Consider the following 13,456-nt stretch of genomic DNA (forward strand, 5'->3'; position numbering starts at 1 on the left):
CACAAGCCAGGAAAACTAGCTAGGTATTTTTCAAAAAGTAAGACACACTGTATAGTGCAGATTCATTCTTCAACTATATCTGTACACTATATCTGTACACTTGTACAGATACAGCTACATTATCAGCAAAGGATGTGCCTTTGGGTTATGTGGAGTGAACTCTAAGAAAAAAAAACTAACTTGAGTGATCTTACATAGTTACTTCATATTTGATAAAAAAAAATGTGATTACACTAACTATGAGGTATAAAAAATGTACATACAAATTTATAACAAAACTACAAACATGGCCGAATGGATAATGTTCACATGTAATACGTTTCTTCCATGTGTCTTGATCATCACCGTGTTCTGTTAAAGGCCATCTTCTCCCAGTCTTTTCTGAGGCTCCCCTCTAACTCTAGTCTTGGAAAGCCTGTGCTTTAGTCCTGGTCGGGAGTCTGCAGCTACACCTCCAGTGGGACTGTGAAGGCCAAAGGGTGCACCATGATGGTTATATTAGCACTGCTCCTGTGTGTGCGCCTAATTGGCCAGTGGAGTAGGCTCTTGGTCGCTCCCCCTCGGCCACCCAGACCTGATTTAAATGTATCTCCGGAGGCAGCTGTTCTCTCCTGATTTCCATGTCTAAATTTAGGTCTTCCCTTGCTTCTCTCCTAACACCTACTTTCACTTTCTTGCTCCGTCTTTTCCAGTTCACTCCTCAGTTGATCCCTGAAGGTGGCTCTCTCTCTGCCTTTGTCTATTTCATAGTTATAAGAGTCTACCAGTCTACCGTATATGAGAGTTTGATCCCACATAAAAATAGCACCCCAATCTAGCTATGTAGGATCTAACCAGGTCAAGTACCCCCTCCTCTGCATGAATCATGACACCATGACACAATGGAATTACCTAATAAGAAATCTATTAATTGAATTAACTCTGTGATATACAATAAGAAACCCATATGGGCTCAACGATGTATTATCAATGAATCCAACCAAATACAGATGTATATAGTCACTATATGATCCTACTAATAACACATTTTATTCATTTGTAAAATACTGTAGCTTAAATTATCCATGGAGTCACTGACAAAACCTCCTTAATTATAAATGTGTGTGATAGTTCAAAAAATCAAATGCCATCTGGGTAACAACTACAGGACTAACCAAAGCCCAGGACTAACCAAAGTGCAGGACTAACCAAAGCGCAGGACTAACCAAAGCGCAGGACTAACCAAAGCGCAGGACTAACCAAAGCGCAGGACTAACCAAAGCGCAGGACTAACCAAAGCGCAGGACTAACCAAAGCACAGGGCAGCCTCTTATTTTGGTCTGCAGTTTTCAGCATGCTTCCACTAGATTCTGTAGTGTGACCTTTAAAGCTGGAGAAGACTCTACCCACAGAGATAAACATTGCATTGGTACAGGAATAAAACTTGCACACTTCTCATTGGGTGGGTTCTCCCTTTATATATCTAACTTTGAGTGTGTTCATGCTTCTCCTGATTTGATACTGGTTCAAGTCCAATTTAGCCCTGAGACATTTTTTTCCTCTTCTAGTCCGGATTAAGTGCCGGGTTTAGTCCCCATTTTAGTCTTTTGACTCTCAAAGACTACTTTGAAGACTTGTAGTGTATGTTGCATGACTAAACTGCCTCAAAGGGAAAGTTTCTTTGTCACAGCAAGGGTGCGTTCACACTTCACCATCACCATGTCAAAATTATGACTCAACTGGAACCAAACTCAGAACTAAAGTTGGACTAGAACTGGGCCAAACCAAGGCTACAGTTAGTGGACAAAACTATGATCAAAAAAAAAAAAGTGAATGCACTCTAAATGACTTGTTCATAAAAAAAAGAAAAAAGAAAAAAGAAAAGGATGTATTACACGACTGCTCTTGTTCTTTTAAAAAATCCCCCCTGACTGTACATGGCCATTCAAAATGACTAACACATGTTGTCCTAATCACCAGTGAAGCCTATCTAATCCCCATCCCCACTTGTGTCCACAGCAGAGGGTGAGTGCCACTGCTCAAAATGCACTTCCACTCAGGAGATCATGAATGAGACGCCGAGGACGCGATGAGACATGACAGCTTTGCCACAAACGCTTAGTGTCCGCGCTCACACAGGTGCTGCGCAGCTGGACTAGCGCTGACTGATTTAGAGTGTCAGGCTGCACGGCACGAAAGCCCACCCGCCATCGCAAAACAAGCGCCCCCAAGGTCAATAGTACCCTCTCCTCAAGAGCTTTTCTGAATTCATCACCAGAACGGGAAGAAGATCCTGTCAGAATATTTGAGAAGCGGGACAACCTTGACACCTTCTCTCGAAACAAATGTTTAATGTGATGAAAAGTGGATGGAAGGAATAACGGAAGGAAAGCAATTTTTACAGACAAAGTGAAAAAGATGAATTCACAGTCATAAAAAATATATAACAACAATAATAATAATAATAATAATAATAATAATAATAATAATAATAATAATAATAATAATAATAATAATAATAATAATAATAATAATAATAATAATAATGCAATTTTGTGAGAATATTCTTTTGGATATTTCTTAATAAAATGTCATCAATAGAGAAAAGTGGCTATGGCCCGTCATCTGGAATAGTTGAAGTTAAATAGCAATAGTATATTTGTGTCTTTGTATGACAAGCTCCTGCAGTTTTCACGCTGACTGACTCTTATTTCTCAGGAACATGTGCACACTTTCAGATCTTTTTAGCACCACATGTGGCATCTTTAAGTTCCCCTTGAATCTCAACCTGCTTTATCAACATCTTTCACACAAACTCCATTGCACCTTCCCTTGAACTGAGCTAATTGCAGTGTACTAAGGGTGTATAGTTTTCAGTGGGAGCGCAGACAGAAGGCAGAGCACAGTATGTGGCCTATGCATGTGTGAAGATGCCACTGCTTCAAGGGTTCAGATTACAATTACAAAGTGTTCTGAGCAGGAGGGATTTTATCATTTATGCACACTCTGTTTACAGTCTGTTGGTGAGATCGTATCAAGCTAATATTCATTAATAGGTGAACAGAACATACGGGATCACAACACAAGACTATCTTCTACTTTTTTAAGATGAGTGAGATTGGAAATGGGGAGAATTCAACTATTTAATAAAAAATATAGCGTTTCATCCACAAACAATGAGATAAACTTACCCGATAACCTCAGTGTGGGTAAGCCATGAAACGAACGGTTCTGTGGTTCTATATCCGACCTAATGATAATGGCAACCACCACCAGATACGAATTTGTAAATCACATATAAATTAATATTATGTTTGAACAGTGAAAAATATAGTACAGAGGATAGTTTAGTGTAGTTTGCTCAATGCAGTATCATTTACATAGACGTTTTTTTAAACCATTATTTGCTGAAGTATGAGTTTTACATTTACAAACAGAACATCGTGTCTGATTAAAAATGCATTAGTAGCCATTAATAATTGATTGTATTAATATTTTAGCTCACAGTTAAAGTTCCACTGTGCTCCTGAAACAATTAGTCAAATAAATAATTAGAACAGCTCATGTTATCAATCCTTCCGTGATTTAATTGGAATTTACACTGTAGGGCAGAACGAGCCGTGCTACAGATGTCTCCTATATTTGGACTCATTTAATGAACCAATGAACAATTAGTTAAGAAGATAAAAGGCAGATGTTCGAAAATATGCACAATTATTATTATCTACCCACATTCAAAGGAATACATTGTTTTATGTTAGCAAAATAATAATAAGCTGCATAAAGCATTTCAGTTGCAATACTCGTGTACGTCTTTCTAACATAAAATACAAACTAAAATACACATTGTTATTGCATATTATTACATCACCCAGCAGACATATTGCTGTTGTGTTGTCTTTAATAAGTGCCACGTTAAAGAGAAGTTGAATCAAATTAACCCTGAAGTGGGCGGGGCTACTGTTGCATTATGGGCTTTGTACCTGAACACTTGAGGACAGCACCAGTTTGTGATGTGTATCTGAAGTTAATTACACTGCAGCACTAGAGCACCGCGATAGAGGTCTGTTGTCATTTACATACAGTAATGAGAGTGGGCAGCTGTTGATTCTGCCACAACAAACTCCCAGTCCAAACCTGCCCCTAGTGGCTCATCAGGGACATCACCTGTTCCTCTGTGGACACATGTAGAGAGGTGCAAGCATGTACAGGCGAACTGAAACACAGTTCAACATGTTAAGCATTAGTGTGAGGAGTGTGTGTCAATTTAAAGGACACATACTATGCCAAATTTACTTTTTTGAGCTTTTAGCCATGTTATAACACTGTTCGCTCATTTCAAAGTACCTGGAGCTGCATTTAGCTCCATTTATATTTCATTAATCCTCATAACAAGGTCCTGTCTCTTTGTGCTCTCTGTTTAAATTTTCCCAGGATTGTGATGTCAAAGTTAGAAAGGTCTACCGTGTTGATTTTAAGTCCATAAATCATTGCCAAATTCATTCTGAGCACTTCTGCCATCAATTTGTGCTCATTAGAACTGCAAGTTTATATTAGCACGCCTGGGGCACATTGCTGGCTAGCTTTTGTTTTATTCACCCATGGTAATTCCCTCTACTGCCAGTAGATTTGCTAACACCAAATCCAAATGAGGAAACCTCTGACTGATAAGAGGTAATGTGTTTATTCAATGCATACATTCATTTATGTGCTAAAACACAGAGGACAAAGCAAAGGTACAAGAGGATGTGTAAAGGCCAATTATAATACAATGAATGCATTATCACTAAGACAAAAAAGGGAAAAAAAAACTCTCAAAAGTACAACTGTGAAAGAACTACAGTTACTCATTTAAAGAAAAGAAAATATATAATGTGGTTTCATCATGTTGCTTAGGGTATCCCATTCACATTCTTAATTTTTGGTGAACATGAATTAGCATTAGTTATGTTCACTTCTACTTCTCTAGTATGTCAACGATCTAACTGCATTAATTTAAAGGGCAAAAAAAAAAATTAAAAAAAAATACTTAAGCCTATTCCGTATAAAGATCCAACGGCCGCCCAATCCCCTCTCCACCAGGGCAGAACTCTCAGACTTTCATGACACAAGTAAACCCTGCCTTCATAAATACTTCATAGCATGTTTTCTCCACCAGCCGCTGTGAGCGAAAGGAGCCCAGAGCAAAGACAAGTTAGGTGAGGACACAAGAACAGATTTTTGAAAACATGGAATTGAAAATTCAGGATCAGCCAGGGCAGAGGAATGAGAAAGTAATATCTTAAATGTTTTGCCAAAAGGAAGAGCATCTCTCGCATGGCTGCACTTCTCAGCAGCGATAAAAAGAAGATGCATTACAATTTTCCACAGACATAAGTTTTGTGTAAGTCACTTCTTTATGTACTTTTAGCCTGAGGTATGTTTATGCAGACAGCTCGTGTATAATCACTGTGCAGTCAATAAAAAAGAACTACATATTGTATCTACTATTGTTCGGCTTGAATATGACAGTAAACAATCTGTGAATTCAAACAATATAAAGAGAACACTGAAACACAAAGAAGACGTACACGGTTTATGGACCAACTGAGGAAGAATTTTCATCTGCAGTATTGCGACACGTTTAAGTCATTTCCACAATCCATTTTAAGAACCCATTTGACAAGTGGTGTTATGGAGCTGTATTTATTTACATGCAGGGAATATTGGTAGGACTGTGGGTAATATGAAAACACAATACTTCATTGATTATATACAGACACAGCAGTGAATTCTATGGGAAGACAGGGCTCACATGAACGCTCTCCATGGTGTTAATACTTAGCAGCTCATGTATCCTGTTGTGCCTTGATTTGTATTATACTGTATATTGATTTTTCTGTATACTCTCTACAATAAATGCAACAACTATATTGTTTACAGGGGGTGTCTCTATAGTTTTCCACTTCACTATTATATGTTACAAATCCACTTCTGACTTCAAAATCACCATTTAACAACACACGGTTAAATAAATGAGCAGTGTTAGGATGAATACTTGTGTCCGTAATATGTATCAAGTTAGAAGATAGCCTAGTGAATGCGCTGTATTAAAATGCATTCCAATCCAATCACTGCACTGTGTTCTGAGTAACTGTATGAAACCAAATGAAAAGTAACTCTACCATAATACAGTTACTAACCTTCTGAATAAGTAGTTTTGCTACACTAGCTACAGTCACTTCCTAACGCTGGAAATCAGATGTTATTCTCAACACATTTTTTACTTTTATCATATGATGTAAGTTTTTCCCAAATGTGTGTTGATGCATAGAGCAGATATTTGGCGGCGCTGGTGTGTGGATCAGACCTAATCACTACTGCCACCAAACACTCCGTGCCCCCGGATCAACATGACACAGTGTGATTCTCTAATGTGCGCTGATGTGCTGACAGATACTGTTCATTTAGGCAGCGATCGGGGGGAACACCGTTCGCCCCGGGGGGTACACAGGCTAGTGCTGCGCTCTTAAAAACACCTTTTATCATTTAGAGTGGGTGACAGGACTTATTTTGCCTGACGCCATCCGGGCATGCAACTTCCAAGTCTGGGTTGACACTGCAGATCAGGGTTCAAAGCGAGACTTGGGCCGGACAAAAAGACGGAATAATCAGAGAGAAGTCCTGGAGAACGGGTGTGACAAGTGGGAGGCACGCAAGTGTGAGAATTGCATTTAACCGCAAGCCAGACCATCGCTCTGCTATGACTATAAAAGTCTATTAAATATGCTTATGAATAAAAGATCACTGTAGGAAAAAATAGCATAGTAAAATAGGAGCACTCATACTAACATTAACCCTGCAGGAATTGTGCTGCATTTGACCATTACATGTTATAATGTCATTTAATATTGCTCACTGTCACTGGGCTAAGTTTTCTGCACCATTAAACAAAATGGGTGAAAAGTTGTTGGTTTGAACCAGATTTTCAATAACAACACATGCATGTCTTTGGAAGAAACAGCCACAGTAACACATGGAGGTGAGGCCTACTCCACTTTCTTCACCTGTTTATCTTCCAAGTGAGAAATCTATTTTTATATTTAGCCAGAATGTCTCACTGTGAGCACTGAGTCACAACTCCTCTGCAATGCATTAATGTACTTAATGTAAGATTTCTCAGAAAACTTTTAAATATAATCGGACAGTTGCTATGCATCAAAGTCACGCTTATTTTTAAAGTATTTTCTGTATGTAAAAATGCCGATGGAGTCTAATGTTTCTTTCCCTGACCTATAAAGAGCTGTCTACTCGAGTGAGCGATCTTCCGGATATGACAGCTCGTGTGTTTTGACAGGGTGGAGCCCATGTACCGTACCACTGCATTGCCTTTAATGAGCTCTTTTTCAGTCTCATTTACATACTGTCACTTCTACCATTACACAACCACACGTTCTAAAAATACTGTATTAACAAGCGCTCAAATGAGAGAAATATACATTAGGATGTGTGGGGTCCAGCACATCCATCTCTGTCACTGTATAATGGGATTAGATCTATAATCAACTATATGTAAAGCTTAATATACTGAAAGGAAAGTATATAGGATCCGCTTCATTGCTATGAGTAAGGACTGATATAAAAATGGATTCAGGATGGTATTGCAATATGTGGGCCCTATTGACACATAAGACTGCACTTTATACTGCCTTTGTACAGGACTTTGGGCAGCTGTGGCTGTTTTTAAAAGTGCTTTATAAATAAGTTTGACTTGACTTGACTATTAAAACCAATAACTATCAATAAGTGACCCTGAAAACACTGTGTTTGGCTCAGATTCACAAGACTATTTCATCTAAAAATTGCATTCACTTGTTTAGTTTTTGTTGAAAATTTGCCAAGCTAAAACCCTGGACAGTGAGCCGTGTTCCACACAAAAAAGTGAATCATCATCATCACAATTTTGGCACGTTATAAAATTGCTTCACCCGATTCTCCACCTGCAGAGCTGCGTTTGTGCACCGTGAGCTAGTGATGCTTTGAGGTGAGATCCCTTTATCTGCCCACGACCTGCCGCACACGTCTTATCTCACTTATGTTTTCCTTCCAGTCGCCTCATTACAAGGAGCAGGAGGCAGATGTGTGCTTGACTGTGAGCTGCACGTCCTCTGTCCTCCTATTAAGAGTGCAATGGATTTCCTATAGCATCGTGGGGAGATAAAAAAGCATGATAGCCGGGTTAGCGTAGCCTTTAACAAGCTCTGAGGTCAACACAGCTGTATCCAGACTGCCTCCAAACATTTGCATTTGAAAGAAGAATCTTATCTCGCAATTGAGATGTTTTGATACAAGTGATAAACCAACTGACGCGTACACCGGGGGCACACTTTTTCAAACGCACCGTCTTATGCCAGTAATGATAATGCCATGCCAAAGATTTCTAGCCTGAGTATTGAACAGGTGTTGCTCGTGAGGTACCCCAATGGGAGAAAACTATTATCCAAATTCCTCAAATAAACAAGTCATAAATGCCTCCCAAGGGTAAACACATGGAAAACAGGTATGTAGCAATCGTAAATAACTAAATGGAATGGCGGCATTGTCCCGAGGGAACTATTGGAGTCTAAGTGCAGAAAAGTGTATGGATTTTAACTGCGAAACGAACATTTACATGATGAATTGTGTTGCCGACTATTAGAGAGAGGATACACCAGAAAATGCTTTATCTAAATGGAGCCAGCAGTCTGATAAATGGGTTTTATTTGGTCCTGTATTTTCTTGATACTGGGCAATTACACTGTTAGGAGCATTTAAATAGTCCACTATTCACGATGATTTTATTTAAAGCAGGCATTTTTATCTTTGACCAGCTGCTGAAATCACATACATAATAGTTCTGGCGTGTTTTGTAATGTATTATGCATAAACAGCTACGCTCACATTTTCCTTTAAACATGCTTCACTGATTTGTGTGTTCAAGTATTCAAATTTGAATTAAATCATAATAAAATAGGTAAATACAGCATAATAGGTCCTGTTTTGGCCTAACACACTCAGACCCTAACCATTTTCCTGGTTATTACACAGCCAAAATGTTTATCTGCTCCTTGTATTATAGTGCCATAATATTATATAAGCATATGACTATAAAAATCAAGGTGATAAAGATTTTATGTCTGCAGTTGCATTCTGTCTGTGAAAATGGGCAGTGCATACTCATTGCTTATTGAAAGACCTTTTACAAAATACAAAAAAAAACAAAACAAAACAAAACACCAATAATGCTTAAATTGAAATAATGCCATGTTCTTATGTAATCCAACCAAAACATATCAAAGCAGCACAATGTCTCACTACTGACGCACACAGAATGAGAAGGGAAAAAAAAAACAAAATAAAAACATGGGAGCAAACTATATCAGACAGATCAGGCATAACATTACAACCACCTGCCTAAAATGCAAACCAAATCCTCCAGATACGCTTCTCTTTAATGCTATAGTTCAATAATGTTATGTCTGATCAATGTAAATGGTTCTATGAAAGCACAAGTCCATGAAGCCGGTCTAACACTATAGGCATAGCTTGAGTTTGCTACATTACAGCGAGAGCAGCAAACTACAGCCACAACTCACCTCGGACTTTGCCTTTTGAAGCCATCACTGGAGTCCCCAAGAAGACAAAAGAAGGGGGTGGATGGACAGCAAGAGAGGCAGAAGAAGTGAGGGACAAGAGAGGGGAGAGGAGACAGAGCAACAGATTAGATCACTGTGTAGGAAGAACAGTGCCGTATCTGTCAAATATATGCAAAAACAACATTCTCCTTATCTCCAACGTCAATCACGGGAGCAGAGCACGGCAGAGCGTTCAGCCCTGAAAGAAACTATTGTAGCTAGCGTCAGCAGATTGAGAGCTTCCATTTTAGCACCTTTTAATTACTCCTGTCTCATCACCTGCATCCAGCACACAGGCCTGTTGTTTTCACTGAATCCGCTACACTCACAGGAACGCTGCCATCTTGGACAGACACACAGGAGTTTAAAGAGGGATAAAATACGGTATTTATACAATGTGTATGTGTACAATTATTAAAGAGTATAGTTCATTCTCCAGTGTTTGCACTCACTCAGAGATGTGTGGGAGGAACCATATAGATGTTATCAGAAAATATCCATCCAATCCACTGATCCACACAGGCATTTCCACAAATATAATGATGAATTTACTTTGATGAAGGGAACTGACCTGAACCATAAATCAACTAAAAACATGAGTCAGAGATGTAAATTCAAGTAAGATTTGCCAGTGCTCACCAAGAAATCTCTGAAATTAATATTTTTCTTACACAGGCAATTTACATTAGGGAAGTATTTATTCTGTCAGTGTTTGCCCAAGGACACAATGTCAGTTTGCATTTATGGGAGTGGATTTGAACCTCAGCTTTCAGGTGCTCAAACTCAAACTCTGTCTAAATGATGATAGATTGTTATTTGATTGTCAGAAGTGTCATGGATTGGAATAGGGCAATTCATGTGAATTCATTTCTTTCTAACCCAGTATATAAGTTTTTAAATATTCTTGGAGAGAATATACTACGTGGCATGTTTTTTCGAGACAGGAAGATTATTGGTCTGAGGCTGCTCTATAATCAGTTAGTGTTTGTGCCTCACAGCGCAGCCCTTATGAAACTATGTGGGAGGGGCTCCAACAAGACAAATCCACACAATCGGGCTGCACCTCAGAGATGTCCTGCAGGTGAAGACACTGAAATAAACTACTTAGAGCGTCCATTAGTGTGCATGTGTGTTTGTCTATTAGCTGATGTTAGGGTCCAGGGGGACTAGCTTGTACGCTTCACACAGACTGCTTTGGCAAATTGATGGATGTATTGGAATGCCTCCAGTGAGCCTGAAAACCACAGAGAGACAGCGGCTGAAAAATTGTGTACGAGAAGAGAACTTGCAGGTGTCCAGAGCATAACAAATATGGCACCTGCTTCAGGATTACACATTTGTAACTCTTTTCTTGCAAAGGCTGGAGACAGGGCATATCTGCATGCACAGATATATGTTTCATTTTCTCAGTGATAAGAGAAAATGGTGTTTTTGAAGCCACACTGAGAGCTCTTACGCTGGCCAGCCTCCTCTATTACGCCCACATATTGTTTTGCCTATGCTCCAGCCTCTATTAAGTCGGTGATTGCACCAATTTCCCGTCCTGACAGAGAAGATTATATTTTGTGTTTTGTATCCTGGGAAAGAACACATCATAATATCATTTGAAATTTCATGTCTATTATAGTTCGGGAGGCATTAACGATTATGCTAAACCATGTGTGCCTTAAGTAAAGCACAGTTCTTAAAGCAGTACTAGTACTAGTAGTGCTGGCAGTTTGTTTGACAAGTCCAGATTGATATGTCTCTCTATTTTTTATACAGAGGGGAATGAGTCTGGTCACTACTCTCTCCATCACGCCTCGAGCCAGATTCGGACATGACTGTCTAATTAGATTTGTTTATGTCCGTGACGCATGTGAAACGAAGAAGCTCATTGGTTACCTATCATTATGAACGATTTTGAAATGCATAGATGGAACAAATTGATTACTTCTAGAAGGAAGAGTATGTATCCCAAAACTACAAGATTTGTCTGTGTAGAGGTTTTCTCCCTTTCTTCTTAGTTATGCTTGTCATTTTTATACTTGTACATGGCATGGTACACTCACTGTAAAGTTCACAAATCTCCCAAACATAAGCAGGCAGCAGAGACAGCTTCTACATTGCTACTGTGTTATTGGTCAGAAAGGTCACGCCCTGTCACATGTCTGGCGACTCTGGGTTCTCCATGAATGGCAAAGCTCAGTGAAATATTCAGTCAGCAGTGCTTGACCTAATCTAATCCCGCCTTTTATCCCTGCTGTCGAGTCCCTGTCACAACTGTGGCTGTGATCTCTCCGTGTCACCACTCAAAGGAGGAAATCGCCAGAGGATCAAAAAGCACTGTATAAAATCCTCATATCAACTTACACAATCCCAATATAAACATGCTCCACTCTGCACTACTGCATATGACTGCTAACAAAAGTACTGAAAAAAGTACAATGATTACTACTGAAATTAATAATTCAACACAAAGCTATCACTGAATGGTCAGAAAAGATCTCAAAATGGTGTCCATCACAGGAAAAAAGTAATGCAACTGAAACCCATGAATGCATTTCTTATTCCGAGTTAATTTTAGGGTCCACATTTAGAATCATGCTTTTAAGGGCAACTCCTAGCAGCTGTTTGTAAGTTCAAATTTGGTGGAAAACAGCAAATATAGAGTTTAGACAGAGAGTAAATGTAGCAGATAAGATTAACTTGAAAATTGTTTCCCAGAAGCAACTGTGATTCAACATTTCAGACTTTGACTTGAGTGCTTTATTTCCCCAGTTACGCCTGAGACAAAAAAGCATCATGATTTGAATTTTCAGTTCAGTGGGATTTGTGTAAAATAGAATATCAAAAACAACATATTGTAGCAGGTCCCATATGGCCCTTACTAAAGCTATGTTCTCCAATTAGCCTGTTTAATTAGGATTACCTCTCTGTATACATTATGAGTGCAGACAGGCAAAAACACACAGCCCTGAATGAAGAGGAGGATTGTGGGAGTATTTTTCACTACACTCGCAGCACTTGTGTATCAGAGTATCACAGTTGCTAGGCGACGCACAACAGTTCTCCAAGTCCTGGCTCAAAGCTGAAATTGAATAAAACACTTTTCATTCCCACCTCTTATTCCCCTATTTTACTATGCCATGAATGGACAATTCCCAATCGATTGCACCACGGACACCTCTCTGGGTCACTCAATGGCCCTGATTGAACCCAGAAGGCTAACAATACCCAAGAAGTACAGTGAGAGCGCACAGCTTTGTGTTGTCACGAGTCAGATGATTTTCCTTTAGCCTAACGTTAAAACAAAGAAGATTTTAAGATGCTAAAGTTATCATTCATTCCTAAGTATTCTGACATGATAGTGAGATTAATAACTCAGCAGTTTATCAAGTTGTTCCATAGCTTTTTTGTTGACTTTTTGACATTGTTTTTGCTGATGTATTTCTATGCCACATGTCTTGCCGCACAAGGTTTCATTTTGACATTCTATCCTGATCTCTGTAAGGTGGGATACAACATTTTTATTTGTCTATATGTTGCTCTAATTAAGGGAAAGCAGCTTAGCAGAGGCCTTCAGAAATGAAAATACAAGAGTTGCAGTTGGCATCAATCCAATGTGTAACGTCCACCCGGGTTTAAGAGCGCACTACTGCTGTGGTGTTGGAGCCAGAAAGCAAAGGCCAACAGATCGCAGGAATACTATTATACAAAACTACACTCTAATGAATTCTTACTTTGCATTTAACACATTTGAAAGTGCCTAATAATTTCCTATTTCTAAATGCATTCATCCATACTGTTGCTTTTTATTTTGCCTTAACAGAAGCATTTAGCAT

General features: G+C 39.0%; 1 protein-coding gene across 3 annotated transcripts in view; it reads right to left on the reverse strand.

Moving 5' to 3' along the window:
- Positions 1–13,456, reverse strand: part of cadm2a (cell adhesion molecule 2a) — a 234,638-nt gene that overhangs the window by 59,734 nt on the left and 161,448 nt on the right. For 2 of the 3 annotated variants that reach the window (XM_033978257.2, XM_033978259.2), the window contains exon 2: positions 9,594–9,620. The exons of the other annotated variant lie outside the window; for it this stretch is intronic. In XM_033978257.2, the coding sequence (XP_033834148.1) occupies positions 9,594–9,620 (27 nt within the window). The remainder of the gene's footprint in view (positions 1–9,593; positions 9,621–13,456) is intronic. 3 annotated transcript variants of the gene reach the window in all.

The sequence above is a fragment of the Periophthalmus magnuspinnatus genome, chromosome 14 (genome assembly GCF_009829125.3).
Source record: "Periophthalmus magnuspinnatus isolate fPerMag1 chromosome 14, fPerMag1.2.pri, whole genome shotgun sequence".
Classification (NCBI taxonomy): domain Eukaryota; kingdom Metazoa; phylum Chordata; class Actinopteri; order Gobiiformes; family Gobiidae; genus Periophthalmus; species Periophthalmus magnuspinnatus.